This window comes from Ovis canadensis, chromosome 9 (assembly GCF_042477335.2).
Source record: "Ovis canadensis isolate MfBH-ARS-UI-01 breed Bighorn chromosome 9, ARS-UI_OviCan_v2, whole genome shotgun sequence".
In the NCBI taxonomy this organism is placed as follows: domain Eukaryota; kingdom Metazoa; phylum Chordata; class Mammalia; order Artiodactyla; family Bovidae; genus Ovis; species Ovis canadensis.
Window position 1 is genome coordinate 85,078,343 of NC_091253.1, and position 16,719 is coordinate 85,095,061.

At 35.5% G+C, this 16,719-nt stretch overlaps 1 protein-coding gene across 3 annotated transcripts in view; it reads left to right on the forward strand.

The window, feature by feature from the left end:
• Positions 1–16,719, forward strand: part of UBR5 (ubiquitin protein ligase E3 component n-recognin 5) — a 140,330-nt gene that overhangs the window by 116,653 nt on the left and 6,958 nt on the right. For 2 of the 3 annotated variants that reach the window (XM_069600430.1, XM_069600428.1), the window contains exons 43-56: positions 531–703; positions 794–907; positions 1,798–2,018; positions 3,462–3,582; positions 3,704–3,802; positions 6,075–6,318; positions 7,675–7,786; positions 8,394–8,538; positions 9,776–9,906; positions 11,736–11,796; positions 13,669–13,844; positions 14,042–14,126; positions 15,464–15,619; positions 15,957–16,070. In XM_069600430.1, the coding sequence (XP_069456531.1) occupies positions 531–703; positions 794–907; positions 1,798–2,018; positions 3,462–3,582; positions 3,704–3,802; positions 6,075–6,318; positions 7,675–7,786; positions 8,394–8,538; positions 9,776–9,906; positions 11,736–11,796; positions 13,669–13,844; positions 14,042–14,126; positions 15,464–15,619; positions 15,957–16,070 (1,952 nt within the window). Of the gene's footprint in view, positions 1–530; positions 704–793; positions 908–1,797; positions 2,019–3,461; positions 3,583–3,703; positions 3,809–6,074; positions 6,319–7,674; positions 7,787–8,393; positions 8,539–9,775; positions 9,907–11,735; positions 11,797–13,668; positions 13,845–14,041; positions 14,127–15,463; positions 15,620–15,956; positions 16,071–16,719 lie in introns of all 3 variants that reach the window. The other variant, XM_069600429.1, reaches the window with a different exon arrangement.

Consider the following 16,719-nt stretch of genomic DNA (forward strand, 5'->3'; position numbering starts at 1 on the left):
TATTCCTTTAATGGGAGTTGGTGTTGGTGGGCTGATTTCCTGTTGGGTTACTTGAGTTGCCCAGACATTTCTCTTTTTATCTGCTTATATAGGAAGCAGAACTTAGAAGTAAGCAAATGCTTAAATTTTAGCTCCGTATTTTCTCCTTTTTTTGGAGTCATCAGTGTGCCAGATCCTGAATATGCTCAGGATATTGGCTGTATTCAGGTCTGAATCTCCAGGGAGCTAAGAGGTAGATGTGGCAGGTGTCCATCCAATGCAAAACGGAACAGTATTTGTTACTGCTAATATTTTTTGCAAGTTTTTATTATATTGAAATACACATAAATTTTATCACTGTAATAATTTAAAACCAGTATTTTGAATTACCACTTTAAAATATCAGCACAAGTTTAGACTGTTGTTTTTGAGTGACATTAAAATTTTATCAAGAGATAATAGGATTTTTGGATTGAGCAGATGAAGATTCTTTTACCCTTCCCCAATAGGTAATTTTCTAAAAAGAACACATTTTATCTCTTCGTGTTTAGGTGCTACTTTGAATGATAAGGATGATGACTCTCTTCCCGCAGAAACTGGCCAAAGCCATCCGTTTTTCCGACGCTCAGACTCCATGACGTTCCTTGGGTGTATACCCCCAAATCCATTTGAAGTGCCTCTGGCTGAAGCCATCCCTTTGGCTGATCAGCCACATCTGTTGCAGGTGATTTAAATGAACTAGCCTTAAGGTTTCTTTTCGGTTGAACTTATTTAAGTGTTCAGTGTAACTGTAGTATTTTTGTTAAAATTCCAGCCAAATGCTAGAAAGGAGGATCTTTTTGGCCGCCCAAGTCAGGGTCTTTATTCTTCATCTGCCAGCAGTGGGAAATGCTTAATGGAGGTTACAGTGGATAGAAACTGCCTTGAGGTAAGAGAGTAACAAATCATTGCAGTATGATACTTGTAAGCTGAACACTTACCTAGGCATTCAGTTTTTTGGAAATGCATTAATTCAAAATATTGTATTTACCCAAATAGAAGTATCAGAAATTCTTTCCTTACGAATTCAACAGTTATTATTAGTCTACTTTGAGGCTTGCTGTATGTCAGGCTAATGCACCTGTAAAATGGTAGTTTCATTATGTGCTTCACCTATTTCAGGGTCTTTTGTTGTAATACTACTGAATATTTAATTTTTTTGCATATATGAGCATATATATTGACTTGTAACTTTTCTTTTTGAATCTAGAATGGGAATAAATAAAGTAATATTAATAATGATACCTAATATTTGTTGAAAAATTCTATCTCCCGGGCACTGTCTCAATTAGTCTTTGTAACCATGTTGGGTAGAAAACATTATTATCCTGATTTTATGGGTAAGGCAAAGAAAGGTTGCAAGAATTTCATGTGGGGATGACTATTGTTAGACAACAAGTGGAGCGACAGATCTAGTTTTTGAGCCTGAACTTACACTGTCCTGTTTCTCCAATGAAAAAGTGATAATGTCTTTAAGAGCAGGCATATAGAAGAATGGAATTGAATGGACTTTTCTTCATTATCTAAGTGACAAGGGAGGATTTGATGTACATAAGTAACCTTAAATATTATAAAGATGCCTTTTAAAGTTCTCTAAGGCTGCTGTGGTAAATGCATGAAATTGGTGCTCAGCTGTGGGATTCAGACAAGAAATAGGTTGCATGTTCCTAACTAGAAGTACCAGAAAGGTATTATTGAACTTCCATGTGATTTCTGTTGAAAAGGAAATTATAGTCAATTTGTTCTTAATATCTAACATTTAAATGTAACAATTCATAGGTTCTTCCAACTAAAATGTCTTACGCTGCCAATTTGAAAAATGTAATGAACATGCAAAATCGTCAAAAAAAGGAAGGAGAAGAACAGACTGTGGTGCCAGAGGAAGCTGAGAGTTCAAAGCCAGGCCCGTCTGCTCATGACCTCGCGGCACAGTTGAAAAGCAGTTTACTGGCAGAAATAGGACTGACCGAAAGTGAAGGGCCACCTCTTACATCTTTCAGGTATTTGTTAAGTGAAGGTAGTTTTTCTGTGCTATTCATTTATGGCTACTATAATTTTTATAAGAATTTTTCTTTAGGAAATTTATAATCTATGTGTTTCATTTGTATATAAATAATAGGATGAAATATTATTTTTGTTTTCCTAGTTTGTAATCAGATATTTAAAATATTAAAGAGTTTTCTCGATTTGGGGGGAGGGGGTTGTGACTGTTTTGTCACTGATTGGCGTTCTGATTTTCTGTCTTTATTGAAGAAATTCTGACTCTGTTTTTAGTGTTCAGTGCTGAGTTAAAGTATATATCCACATCAAATTGCCAGTTACACACTTGTTAGCGGGAGCTCAGATGTGGTGGTTGGGGGGAGAGGATGGCGTGTTAAAAACAGGAGTTTCTAGGTTTGTGACCTACACATTTGCTTGGTTTCACTCCTTTGCCAAGTTCACATTTAGTAATTCTCTTGCAACAAGAGGGTAGGTTCTTTGCTTTCCCAGTAAAAGTTTGCCCTAGTATATAGTGTGACTCGGTATGGCTCATCACCTAATGATCTGTTTAGTAACTGTTTTATGCTCTTTGGTTTTTTGGTTATGTAATGTCAGGTTTTTGTTTGTTTTTTTTTTACCTAGGAGTTAAGCTAGTTTAGGAAACTATGTACATCCTATATACACAGTCTAGCAGTCTACAACCACAAAAAAAAACAAGAATTGTGGACTGAGATGGCCCCAGCTTCCTAGAGACAGTATGATTTGAACTGAGATGGTTAGAAAGTGTAGAAGCAGATAGACTGAAGGAGAGAAGAATTAGAGGTAGAGAAGCCATTATTCATTCTGGCTAGTGGTGAAAAAGGGACAGAAGTAGAATATTGTCTTTGGGGATGGAAAGGAAACCATGGGGTAAGAAAAGAAACTCATGAAGGGCTTGTCATTCCGGAAGAACCGAGGGAAGAATAAAGTTTGTTGAAGTCTGTGCAACAGAAAAATAGGCAGTACTTTTGGAGGAAATTAGGAGGCAGTGTCATTGTAGTGAAGAGGCCATGCACAGTTTTACTAATTCTGAGCATGAGTTAAGTGTGATCGAAGTTGGATATATTTCACGCAATGAAATTCTGGTCCACTGTGAAAGTTTGAACTAAAGAGGGGTCTGGGAATCACCCAGTGGAGATGGACACTGGACTTAAGGAGAGGAGGTAAATTAAAGATAGGAGGCAGCCTGAGGATGTATCCTTACATAAAGGACAGAAGGAATAATAGAGTAAAAATGAGAAGTTCTGTAAGGAACAAGTAGTAATAGGAAAATTATAGTCATACTCTCCATTAGAGAGTATGTGGTTATAAATTAAGATCTCAGAATTTTAAAAGACCAAGTAAGTTACTGTTATTGACCAAAAACCAGGAAATTTTTAAGAGTTGGCTAAGTTGCTCTTCCTCTCCCCTCAAATTTCTCACAGGCCACAGTGTAGCTTCATGGGAATGGTAATTTCCCATGATATGCTGCTAGGACGTTGGCGCCTTTCTTTAGAACTGTTTGGCCGGGTGTTCATGGAAGATGTTGGAGCAGAACCTGGATCAGTATGTATTTTGAACACTTTACATTCTATTCTGCCTGATAAGTACATATTCAGAGAATAGTTCTGTCATATATTTATGGGTTTTTTTCATTTTGTGTTTTTTTTTCCTTTTCTTTTAAAAGATCCTAACTGAATTGGGTGGTTTTGAGGTAAAAGAATCAAAATTCCGTAGAGAAATGGAAAAACTGAGAAATCAGCAGTCAAGAGATTTATCACTAGAGGTAAAGGTATTTAGAGTTTCTTATAATATACATATAGTATACTATTCAATACTATACATGTAGCATTTATATAAAGTTTGAAAACAAAAATACTAGATGCATACTATGTAATTAAAAATTTAAAGCAAATGAATGGTAGTCATCGAATTTAGAGTAGTGGATATCTCTGGCAGTTGGTTTCCCATTATCATGTAATGAGGAACAGTGGGTTTGTTTAAGTATCGTGAATACACAGATTTAAACTGTTGATGTGCTTCATTTCAGTGATGCTCAAACTGTTTTCTTTAGCTGAGAAAGTGAGACTCACTGTAGTGAGAGTCCGTCCAATCTTTGGTAACTTCCCTACTATTTGATGTGTCTCATTTTCTGTTATTTTCTGTCACAGACTTTAAATCAGCCATTCCTTTTAACAGGAAATTGTATTTTGAGATTATAATCTGGACTTTAAATTGTTCCCTGCCTATAGCATTGGTCATTATTTCCAGGCCTTTTAGTGGATAGAACTAGGAATTGCTTCTTAAAAAAATATAAGAAAATTATACCATGTGTTCACACTGATACTGCTGTTTCATATTCGAGATTTAGAAATACAAGTTTTGTTTTCACCCTTTAGTCTTCCTTTCTTCTGAACTGAATAATATCCGGCTTTCCAGCAACACCACTAAAATTACTCATTTGCCTTTATCCCACCGCATGCATATAGCAGTCTTAGAATCATAATGTCAACACTACTAGTAACAAAATGATTATTGAAAATAGAGTTAAGATTTACTTGCGGTTTTCGTTCTTAGAGCATTTCCAATTGGAGATTTGTAGTCAAATTACATTGTTTTAAAGTCACTTGACATCATTTCTTTTGTGCGGTTTTGGTACCTACCATCTTATCTCCACACAGTTAAGGTCTTTTGGTTCATTTTCCCTTCATTTTTTAGGGATTGCTCTCCTTTTTTTTTTTTTTAAATTTGTTTTGTTTCATAATGTAAAATATCTACAGTTGCAAAGTGAAGTCTGTAGAAGTTTATATTCAGAGAAATCTAGTTCACATTCCTATCTCTTTACTTTGGGTTGCCCCTGCCCGCTTTTGGGATTTTTTACTTTTTGATCCCCCCACCCAGCTTATTTCCCTCCCACCTTTAAAAAATATAATCGTGCATATGTGTTCATCTCTGTCCCTCACTCCCTACCCCAAGCATTACACCCCAAGTAAAATGTTACACATTTTACTCCATCTTGATTTTTCCAATTAACACTATATCCTAGAGAGAAAACCGTGGCTATAAAGAGAGAAATGTTCTATTTTACTCTCTGTTTTCTAACTACCTAGTAGTCTTAGTACCACATTTTATGACTTTATCAGTTTTTTTTTCAACCAGTGTCCTGTTGATAGACATTTGGTCTTTTGCTGTTACAAATAGTGGTGTGCTGAATTGGTTTATGTGTGTTACTCTATTTGGCTCGCATGTCTTTGAGATAGAATCCTAGATATGGGTTAGAGGACATGGGTATATATAATTTTGTCAAATATTGGCAAATACTCCTATATAATGTCTGTATATTTTTGCATTTTCTGCATCAGTACAAGAGTGCCTGATTCTCCAAAGTCTTGCCAGCAGTTTGTTGTCAGATTTTTAGATTTTTGCCAATCTGATTGGCAGTATAATTTTAATTTGTATTTCTCTTATTTTGATCAAAGTTAAACATTGTTACATAGATTTCATGTACCATGGCTGCTTCTTTTTCTGGGAACTATTATGTATGTTGACATATTTTGCCCATTTTTCCTGTTGTTTTTTCCTCAGTTTTTTTAGAAGCACTAAGTGATACATACACACTATTCATGAATCTTTGTTGGTAATAGAAGGTGCAAATATTTTTCCCAGTTTGTCATTTTTCTTTTACTTTGCTATGGTATTCTATAGCAAAGGAATAGCCTATCTTTCTTTTTAAGGATATGCTATTTAAAAAATTTCACACTTTGATCTTTTTGCAATTTATCTTGCTATATACCCAAACTGGATGAATAGCTGTGTTCTGGTAGATCTTTTAAGAAAATGTTCTAATTGAGTTAAATTCCATTATCTTGATTTAATGTAGGATGTTCTTGTGTGATTTAGAGTCCTATTTGGAATATATAAGCTTTTGAGAACCCAGATACTTTGTAGCTATTTCAACTGTCAAGGAAAAGCAAAAATTAGATTTTCAGATTTTACACAGAAAAATGTCAAGGTGTTTTCCAGCACTGAATTTACTGCTTTTTGTTGCGTTTCAATAGGTTGACCGGGATAGAGATCTTCTTATTCAGCAGACCATGAGGCAACTTAACAATCACTTTGGTCGAAGATGTGCTACTACACCTATGGCTGTACACAGAGTAAAAGTCACATTTAAGGATGAACCAGGAGAGGGCAGTGGTGTAGCACGAAGCTTTTATACAGCCATTGCACAAGCTTTTTTGTCAAATGAAAAACTGCCAAATTTAGACTGTATTCAAAATGCCAACAAAGGCACTCATACAAGTAAGTACTCGAGGTAGTAACAAGCTCATAAAAATTATTTCCTTGTTTGATTGAAACAATGATCATGGTTATATGTGTGTTTAGTTGGAGAAGTTTATATTTACACTTTTATACTATTTTATTTTAGATCAATTACTTAACCTTGTTCAAACTACTCTAATCGGCAGTTTACCGGTTGGCTCTTTTACTGCCCCATTCGTTTTCATAAATGGTTATGATTGTACGATTGAGTTTTTCATCTCAATTTTAATGTTTGGGAAATGGGAGGTTTAAGGTAAAAAAAAATTCAAAGAGCAAACTGCAGGATTTCCCAATGAGTACAGATACTGAGAAGAAAATGCTGTTATCTAGAACAGTGCTTTTTAAAGTATGATTTGCACGGATTCTACCAGTCTCTAGGGAGGTAGATTCTGCAACCAAAGGTAAATTGGCTGTTTTACCTTTAAACAGTGAAGTTACTAACTTCACTGTTTAATTTAGCAAGACTTTGTTTTTTGGTAATAAAGATTTTCTATGTCAACATCCTGGTGCAAGTTCTGCCTCCCCAATGATCACCACTTTGGGGTTAGAATTCTCACCTGATTTTCAAGATTATGATAGTGTATTTTAAAATGTGAAAACTACAAAAGGTTGAACCTCGGGATTCATGTTAGGAAATTGTCAGTCTCGTAGGTGAATGGATACAGTAATTGAGGGAGGAGGAGTTAACTAACAGAGTCCTGTGTTTTATTAATACCTAGGCTATAGCTGTATCTTACTGTGGTTCTGTAAACTGCACCATAGAAGCTGAACAAGCTCTGGAAAGAATTAAGGATGAAAAGATGGGGGGCATACCCCAGCCTTTCATTATTAGTTTAACCATTTGACTTTCTATAGTCTTATAGTTTTTTAAAAAATTGTAAAATGTGAATGAGGAAACCTAGGAAGTCATGACATTTCAGAAATAATTTTTCTGCACAGTTGTTAGGAAACCATACCCTGGTTTACGCTTAAGGTTTTAAAGAGTAATAGCTGAGTGTCTTTAAATGTTTTTAATCCCAAAAACTAAGAATAGAGAAGATACTCAAATATGTAAGAAATACCAGCATTGTTTATGTCGGAACTAACACAGTCCTGGTTGCTACATTTTGTTTCATAGCTCTGACATGACAAGGAGATAAATTCATTCTACAGAATCACTCCCAACGCTCAAAACCATTGGGAGAATAACAGAAAGGCACTAACACAGATGCTAAGGAAAATGATCTTCAGCTGTTATGTTCTTACTGTGTTGTCTCATTTCCTCACATTGACTTTAACATTTAAAGTAGTTGTATTTACATTCATCTAAACAAAGTGTATTTCACTTTTTTCCAGGTTTAATGCAGAGATTAAGGAACAGAGGAGAGAGGGATCGGGAAAGAGAGAGAGAAAGGGAAATGAGGAGGAGTAGTGGCTTGCGAGCGGGTTCTCGGAGAGACCGGGATAGGTGAGATGATTTTGTATCTTTTATTGAGTACCATCATTTTGGATGAATTGGAGGTAGGCCTGAAAATAAGAGTCTCAATTGTTAACTTTTAGAAAATGAAAGTTAATAATTGGATAAGTGATGCATTGTAACTAAAATAGTCTAACCAACTGTTAACTAGTATGTTCTGGTTTAAAAACCCAGGGCCAGTTGAAATTACATTGGCTTTTTATTTATCACCCAAGTTCCTAAATTTGTTTTAAAAATCTTAACTTGTGGCAATTGTGTTACTTAAAACGTTCAGTTTTTCACATGTTAGAATGAGTGGCATTTTACTTTTGTCTTAAAATTTCCAGGAAATATGGGTGGGCTCTTGATTTCTGGTATTTTAAGGTCCTGTTCCCTTAGAATCAAATTAATACATGCATTGCAGACTTACAGATTCTCAAGTGACCAAATCTAGATAAATTTTATTTTCCAAGCATCATTCTTTTTAGGCATTCTTCCACCCTGGTACCATAACTGGAGCTAACTAACTATATGCCCTGATTTCCCACTTTGTTGCAGTGATATTTTCCATTTTGCAGACAAGGGGAATGAAGTCATCATAGCTTTGTTCATCTTTCAGGGATTTTAGAAGACAGCTTTCCATCGACACTAGGCCCTTCAGACCAGCCTCTGAAGGAAATCCTAGCGATGACCCTGACCCTCTGCCAGCACATCGTCAGGCGCTCGGAGAGAGACTTTACCCCCGTGTACAAGCAATGCAACCAGTACGTATGGCGTGCTTAGCTACCTCTTAACTGGCTGTGCCATTTTAGGTTTTGAATTAAGGCTGATACCTTAAGAAGTTGTCAGCTACTGGAAAGCCATGTGATTTGAGGACTGCCAAAAAAGGAAGCTTAGGAGGGAAAGAAGCAACACTTACTGGAGAGTAATTGTATATAGCTTGATGTTTATTTTACTATATATGCCAGGTTAACATTCTACCTAATAATTTCCTTTTGTGCTAAGAAATTGTCTGTGCATTGTATTTATTTGTACAAATTATTGTTGCTTTTTAAAGCTAACTTTGTTATCAGCTTGTAGCTGGAACATGTTGCAAATAGTGTACTTCACTTCATAAATATGACAGGAAGGTTTTATTTTGAATGTTCTGTCAGGGGTTTCTTTCATATAATATGAAACATAACCTAGTTTTCTTTTTTGTCTTTGTACATAACTACATGTACATACTAGAGCAAAAGAATAATAAAACAATAAATGAATTATATTTCAGTAAATCCTTAGCCTTAAATGTGGGCATCTTTTTTCTTTCTGCTTCTCCTTCCTTCACTTCTTCCCTCTCTTTTTTCCTACACTAAATGAAAAAAAAAAGTTTCCAGGCCTCTGATGAAGAAGGGGAAAAAATGGACCTTGAATATTTTTATGTTTACTCATGAATATCAGAAGTCTTTTAAAAAGGCTTGTCAACAAATAAATATTAAACTAGCTTTAATAAGACTGCTAATGCATAGACTACTTGTTCCCTACCAAAGTTTTCTATAATTAAGCTTCTAATCTCATAAAATAAACTCATGTGTTGCTAATTCTAGTGACTTCTTTGTAGAGTCTGTCATTGTTTTCTACATGGAGAATCTGTTGTCTATAAACAAGGAGTTTTACTTCTCCTCTCCAATCTGGATTACTTCTATTTTCTCTACTTGCCTTCTTGTACTAACTGAAACTTGCAGTACAATGTCAAATGGGAGGAAACATTACAATTCTCATCATCAAGTATCATGTTGGCTGTGGCCTTTTTCATAGATGTCCCTTATCAGGTTAAGAAAATTAATGTCTCCTCCCTTTCTCTTCTTCATAGATTCCAATTAGAAAATATTTCAGAAATTTTTCTGTTTGTTACCTGAGTATCTTATATTTTCTTTTTTTCCCCCCCTTGATAAAACATTGCTAATTTAGACAAGAGGTTTCAGAGAGTAGAGGCGAGTAACATTTGTTTGTCATTTACAGGCATTTGCAAGTAAAATCACTGGCATGCTGTTGGAGTTATCCCCAGCTCAGCTGCTGCTGCTTCTAGCAAGTGAAGATTCTCTGAGAGCAAGAGTAGATGAAGCCATGGAACTCATTATTGCACATGGACGGTAATATGCACATTTGGGAAGACGTTTTAGTTTAAACATTAGCTACTTTATTTTTAGGATACAGGTGTTATCATATCTTATAATCTATATTAAATAGTGCAAGACTTGAATGGTTTTAATTTTAGGAGATGGCTTAAAAACCTGAGTGAGACAGTCAGGTTTCACATGTTACTAGAAGGGCTGAATTTTAGCAGTCACTTTAGGTTTGAAGATAAATTTTATGAACCTTATTTAGAAATTAACATAAGAAAAACACCAATACAGTATACTAACACATATATATGGAATTTAGAAAGATGGTAACGATGACCCAGTATGCGAGACAGCAAAAGAGCCAGATGTGTAGAGCGGACTTTTGGACTCTGAGGGAGAGGGAGAGGGTGGGATGATTTGGGAGAATGGCATTGAAACATGTATACTAGCATGTAAGAAACGAATTGCCAGTCTATGTTTGATGTAGGATACATGATGCTTGGGGCTGGTGCACGGGGATGATCCAGAGAGATGATATGGGGTGGGAGTGGGGTTCATGTTTGGGAACTCATGTACACCCGTGGTGGATTCATGTCAATGTATGGCAAAACCAATACAGTATTGTAAAGTAAAATAAAGTAAAAATAAAAATTAAACAAAAAAAAAAAAAGAAAGAAATTAACTTATAAGAAGTACATCTCGTTCTCCACATGAATACCTCTAATGCAAAGGCCAGATACCTCAAGGAATTGGGTGTAATCCCTGAGTCTTTGTAGTAAATAAGAAATTTATTTTAGGCATCCTGATTTATCTTGGAAATCATGCAAGTGTTTGCTTTTATTGTGCAATTATTTGTTTTAATATAAAACTTAAAAATATCTAACAGTTAAATTACTTACCCTTCTTTTCCCCAAGTGACAGGTTAAAGTGATAAGAAGATACATTTAATCTGATGCCACATTTAATCTGTGCCCTTCCATCCTGGGGCTACTCTAATATCCAGTTTGAGGCTTTGAAGTGTTACTTTAAATGAAGATATGTTTGTTTATTTGTTTTTCCCTCCTAGTCATGATATTGAATGAGGAACTTCAAGATTAGATATGTTCCTAGAAATGGATAAGTGAGTTGGCTAAATCCTGAAGTAAACAGCCACTTAATTTATTCTAGCTATTTACCATTCTCAGAGCCTTTGAATGGTCCAAGCCAAAGACTGTTGCTAGAAGTTTCTTTTCTTTGCTGTTAACTATTTTTCATTTCTTGACTTTTATGTACTACATTTTCATTCCTCTTCTTCATTTCTGGATACAGCAACACTAATATAGCTTAGCCCATTTGCAAATACTGTGCATTTTTTGGGGGGGGAGGGGGAAGACGTTTTGTAAATATATGTAAGGGTTGCTATTTTAGTAGGATTTCCTGTTGAATACAAGAATATATGACTACTTTCACCTGCCTTTATGGATTGAACAGTGGATTTGTTAGTATTCTAGAACAATTAAATACATTGGAACATTTGATTCCTATTGTGGTTGCCTTCTGAACTTTTTCCTGTTCTTTTACAGTGTTTTCCCTGAGCTCAAATTTCAGCCCCCCATGAAGACTGCACTTATTTTGTCTTAAATCGGGTAGCCTTTAGTTCGTTGTCTTGGATCGTACATGTAGTATCTTTGTGTATATTATTGACATTTCTGCTCCTAGAACTGCGTTTAGACTAGTAAAGTGTCCTAGATACTTACTCACTTCAAAATGTAAATATACTGATGAAGTCTTAAAAATTTAAATGCATATGGTTTTTTCTACACTAAATTCTAGAAATTTCAGTTATCTGGAATATGAAAAGTTTTGTTTGTTTTTAGGGAAAATGGAGCCGATAGTATCCTGGATCTTGGATTATTAGACTCTTCAGAAAAAGTACAGGTAAGGGATGTTTTGTGGGCTTCCCTGGTGGCTCAGGTGGTAAAGAATCCACCTGCAGTGCAGGACACCCAGGTTCATCCCTGCATCTGGAAGATCTGCTGAGAAGGGAATGGCTACCCACTCTGGTAGTCTTTCTTGTCTGTTAAGGGCATGCTGTGTTTCAATTTGTGCATGCTTACAAATTGAAATATCAGTGTCAGTGACAATCATATCTCTTTAACTGAAAACAACTTAAAACTCTGGAAAAAATTAAGAAAGGAACTGCTTTAGAATTCTGAAAAGTAAACAGCACACAGATTGGAGGGAAGTCAAAACTTGAAAAACAACCTTTGGGGCATTATTTCAGGCAGGAGAGTAAAGCTGATCCCCACTGCTCCATCTTAACTGGAAGACAGCACATGCTTTAAGTAAACTATACTACCAGACTGTCCCACATGGTGCATATGCAGAACAGACCCATAGTAGAATTAAAAGGCTGTTAGTGATGGAACCACTGACTACTCATTGGAAGGACTGTTATTGAAGCTCCAATACTTTGGCCACCTGATGCCAACTCATTAGAAAAGACCCCGATGCTGGGAAGGATTGAGGGCAGGAGGAGAAGAGGGGTGACAGAGGATGAGATGGTTGGATGGCATCACTGACTGAGTGGGCATGAATCTGAGCAAACTTCACGAGATAGTGGAGGACAGAGGGGTCTGGAGTGCCACAGTCCATGGGGTCACAAAGAGGCAGCCACTAGGACCACTGCACACAGAAGATACTTCCAGTCTGAACCTAACCAGGTTATTAACTACCAAGGCCAAAAAATTTAGCATTCTCCATATCATTTCAACAAGACCCAGAGTTCTGTAACCTATTTAAAAAATGTCCAGGATATACTCCAAAATTATTCAACATACAGAGAACCAGCAGAGACTCACCAATTCTGGGAAAAGAACCAAGTGATACTAACCTTGAGATGACCCCATTTGTTGGAATTATCAAAAACTTTATCTCATGTTCTATAAGATAAGCAAATGAATGGAAAGGTAAAGATTCACAACAGAGGAATAGAAAAAGAGAACCAAGAGAAAATTATAAAAAGTACTTATAAAAATTAAAAAGTTTACTAAATAGGTCAATAGCAGAATGAAGATGATATAGGAAAGTATCAGTCAATTTGAAGATAGAAACTATCCATTTTGAAGAATAGAAAGAGAAAAGATCTCAAACAACAGTTTTCCGGAGACCTGTTGGACCATGTTAAACATTAATGTCATTGGAGTGCCCAGAAGAGGAGAATGAGATTGCTACAGGAAAATATTTGAAGAAATAGTAGCTGAAACCTTCCCAGATTTGGCGTACAACATATTTATTTGCAGATTCAAGGAGGTCAGTAAACCCTAAACAGGATAAACAGAGAGAAAACTATGACTAGGTATAATCAAGCTGCTGTGAAACTAATAGGAAACTAATCGTGCCTTACACAGAGACAGGAATGTGCAAGGCAGCGGATTTCTCATCAGAGGGCCAGAAGACAGTTGCAGCAGCATCCTTACAGTGCCTTCAAAATTGTCAACCCAGAATTCTATCAAGGGAAAATAAATTTAAGGAATCAACGTAAAGGAAGCTACCAGAGTTTCATTGAGTGATTTTACGTAAATGGACCGAGAAGTTAACAGGCAGAAGCTTTGTATATCATAATTCTGAAAGAATGAATTAAAGTTGATTTATATTTAACTATGAAACTTGCTTTACCTATCGATCTTTACATTTAAGTGATTTACGAGAACCAGTATGTATGCGTTATTAAATAATATTCTCTTGTATACACATACACTAAAATATAAATAAAATCTTGGGACTTGATCTCTGATACTCTGTTATTAGGAAAACCGAAAGCGTCATGGTTCTAGTCGAAGTGTAGTAGATATGGATTTAGATGATACAGATGATGGTGATGACAACGCTCCTTTGTTTTACCAACCTGGAAAAAGAGGATTTTATACTCCAAGGCCTGGCAAAAACACAGAAGCAAGATTGAATTGTTTCAGAAATATTGGCAGGTAAAATCACTCTAATCTTATATTTGAATCTTTTTTAAATTTCAGTTTATGAAATTTTTCTAAAATATTTTAGTCTGTAAAATGTGTGTATATATGTTCTACTATAAAAATTTATTTAAATGTGTATATTATGTATATGGGGTTATGTAGTCTAGAATTTTTAAATTTAATTACTATTTGCTTGTTTTTATTTTTAGGATTCTTGGACTGTGTCTATTACAGAATGAACTGTGTCCTATCACATTGAATAGACATGTGATTAAAGTGTTGCTTGGTAGGAAAGTAAGTGATTTTAATGAATCTAACTGCTTTTACAGTTGCAAAATTGTTTAAATAAAATATATAGTTATGGCATTAACTTAATATTCAATTTTAAGGCATTCTAGTCATTATAAAGTCATTTTCAAGCATTTAATGACATGGGGAAAAATCGCAATACATGGAGGAGACAGCATAGGAGAATGAGTGACACAGAGGTGAGTTTAGAGGGACTGACGGACCTGGATCCCGTTGCAGACAGATCCTTGGACATTTATTTCTCATTTATACAGTGGTAAAGACAACAGTATAGTGCCTGGCACATAGTAAGTGCTCAGTAAGTTTTATTATTATTTGTTCTAGCAAGTAATGGCAATAGAAGCAACATTGTATTGAAAAGAGCACTGCTAGCTTCAAAACTGTATGTAAGATGTATGTTGGTAGAAGGGAGAAAAGAAGGTAAGAACATCTAGCTCAGCAATTCTTGATAATTATCTCTTGGTGACAGAATTAGCTTATTTTCTTTTGTGTTTTGATAGTTTGACAGCTTGTACATTCCTTTATGATGGGGAAGGTAGGAGGAGAAAAACACATTCTTTAAATTAATGCATAATACTAATGATACACTATAAACAACAAAATATTATATGGTCTTTGCTACAGATGCACACCACCCATCTAATATGAGTTATCATTGTTAACATTGTGGTCTATCAATAATTTTCTCTGCTCAAACCCACTGGTGAATATTGTTTTCTATTATAGCATTTCATACTATGATATGTATTTTTTCCTTTTTTTAAAAAAATGCTGACTCTGTTGACATCTTAATGTGTTGAGGTAAAATGCTCTTGTGCAGAGAAAGAACTGGACTTAAAAGCTAGCAGCATAGAAATTGTTGAGCCTTTAACAAGGTTTATGGAAAAGGTCATGAAATCAATCAGACTCAAGTTACAACCCAATGATAGGACCTTCAGCAAGTTACTGAATTCCTTTGAGCATTAGATTTATCATCTGAAATTACAGGATGTGTATTTAGGATCAGCTGCTCAGCATAATCACTTTTTAATAATTAGTGCTGGTTCCTGCAAAAAATTTAGAACTTAAAGCTATTACACTCCTGGCTTTAAATTTTAAAAAAATATATACTTTTCATACTTTGAAAATTAAATGTATTATCAGAGCCAAAGACTTATTAAAACTTTACCTCTTTAGATCAGTTATATTAGTGGGAGATCATTCTATATCAGTGTATTTGTATCTTCAAATTAGATAAAATTTTATCATAGATTTCAACTTAACTAACAAATTCAATTAAGATGTTTCGTTCATAATTCATTTTCATATGATTACTCTCTTAGGTCAATTGGCACGACTTTGCTTTTTTTGACCCTGTGATGTACGAGAGTTTGCGGCAACTTATTCTTGCTTCTCAGAGTTCAGATGCTGATGCTGTTTTCTCAGCAATGGATTTGGCATTTGCAATTGACCTGTGTAAAGAAGAAGGTGGAGGACAGGTAAAACAAATGAATTTGGTTAATCTATTGTGCTTGGTACATAGAAAATCAATTTAGATAGATAGGGACCAAGAAAGAGCAAGAGAGAGAGACACACACACACACAAAGACACAGTAGGAGATGGAGAGAAAGATATGAATGGATGGAGAGTCAGTGAGACAGATTGAGAGGCTGAAGAGTTTATAGTTACTTAGGCCTAGAATGTCTGCATTTCTTAGTTGTCAAATACAGAATTGTCTTTAGATTTTAAAATTTTAGGAAATTGTTTTATGAACTGTTAACTTACTCCTGCTTTGTCAAAATTGGTTTTAAATGGCACTGCTAAATTTCCCACAGGTTGAACTTATTCCTAATGGTGTAAATATACCAGTCACTCCTCAGAATGTTTATGAGTATGTGCGGAAATATGCTGAACATAGAATGTTGGTAGTTGCAGAACAGCCATTACATGTAAGTTTTTTCCAAAAAATGTTACTTGATCTGATGAGGCTATTGGTATCTTCTGTGTTTTAAACTAGCTTACAATGTATTCAGCTTGCTTATGAAGGGTCAAAATTTTTAAAACCAAAATGAGTTTATGTACAGTATAAATTGTACCTGAGTCCAGACCAACTCCTTTCTTTTGGGTAAAACTACTTGGAAAAACCATGTAATCATCAGAAAGTAGATCTGGTGAGCAAAAATTTGGGAAGGATTCTTTATGGGACTCATCGTTCTAGAGTCCTGCAACCATCCATGCCTCTGGTGACGCACTAGGTGGACTCCTTAGATTCAGAGGCAGTTCGTGGTATGGTTTATAGCAAAAGGACTCTCACAAGGGGAGAGTTACATCAGACAGAGTCTGGAGGAATCCAGGTACAAGCTTCAAAGTTCTCTTTCTGGGGGTATGAGTTGTCACAAAAGAACAGTATGTTCTTCCTCCAGCAGTGAATTACAGCAGTGTGTATGCAGTGTTGTGTTTAGGGCCTACTTAAGAGTCGGGGCCCAGCTTTTTTATTGGACACCAGTCCTACTAGCAGAGGAAATATCAGAGTCCTGTCAGACTCCCAGAGGAAAAACACATGTTCATCATAAATCACCTTTGCACAGATAGTCTAGG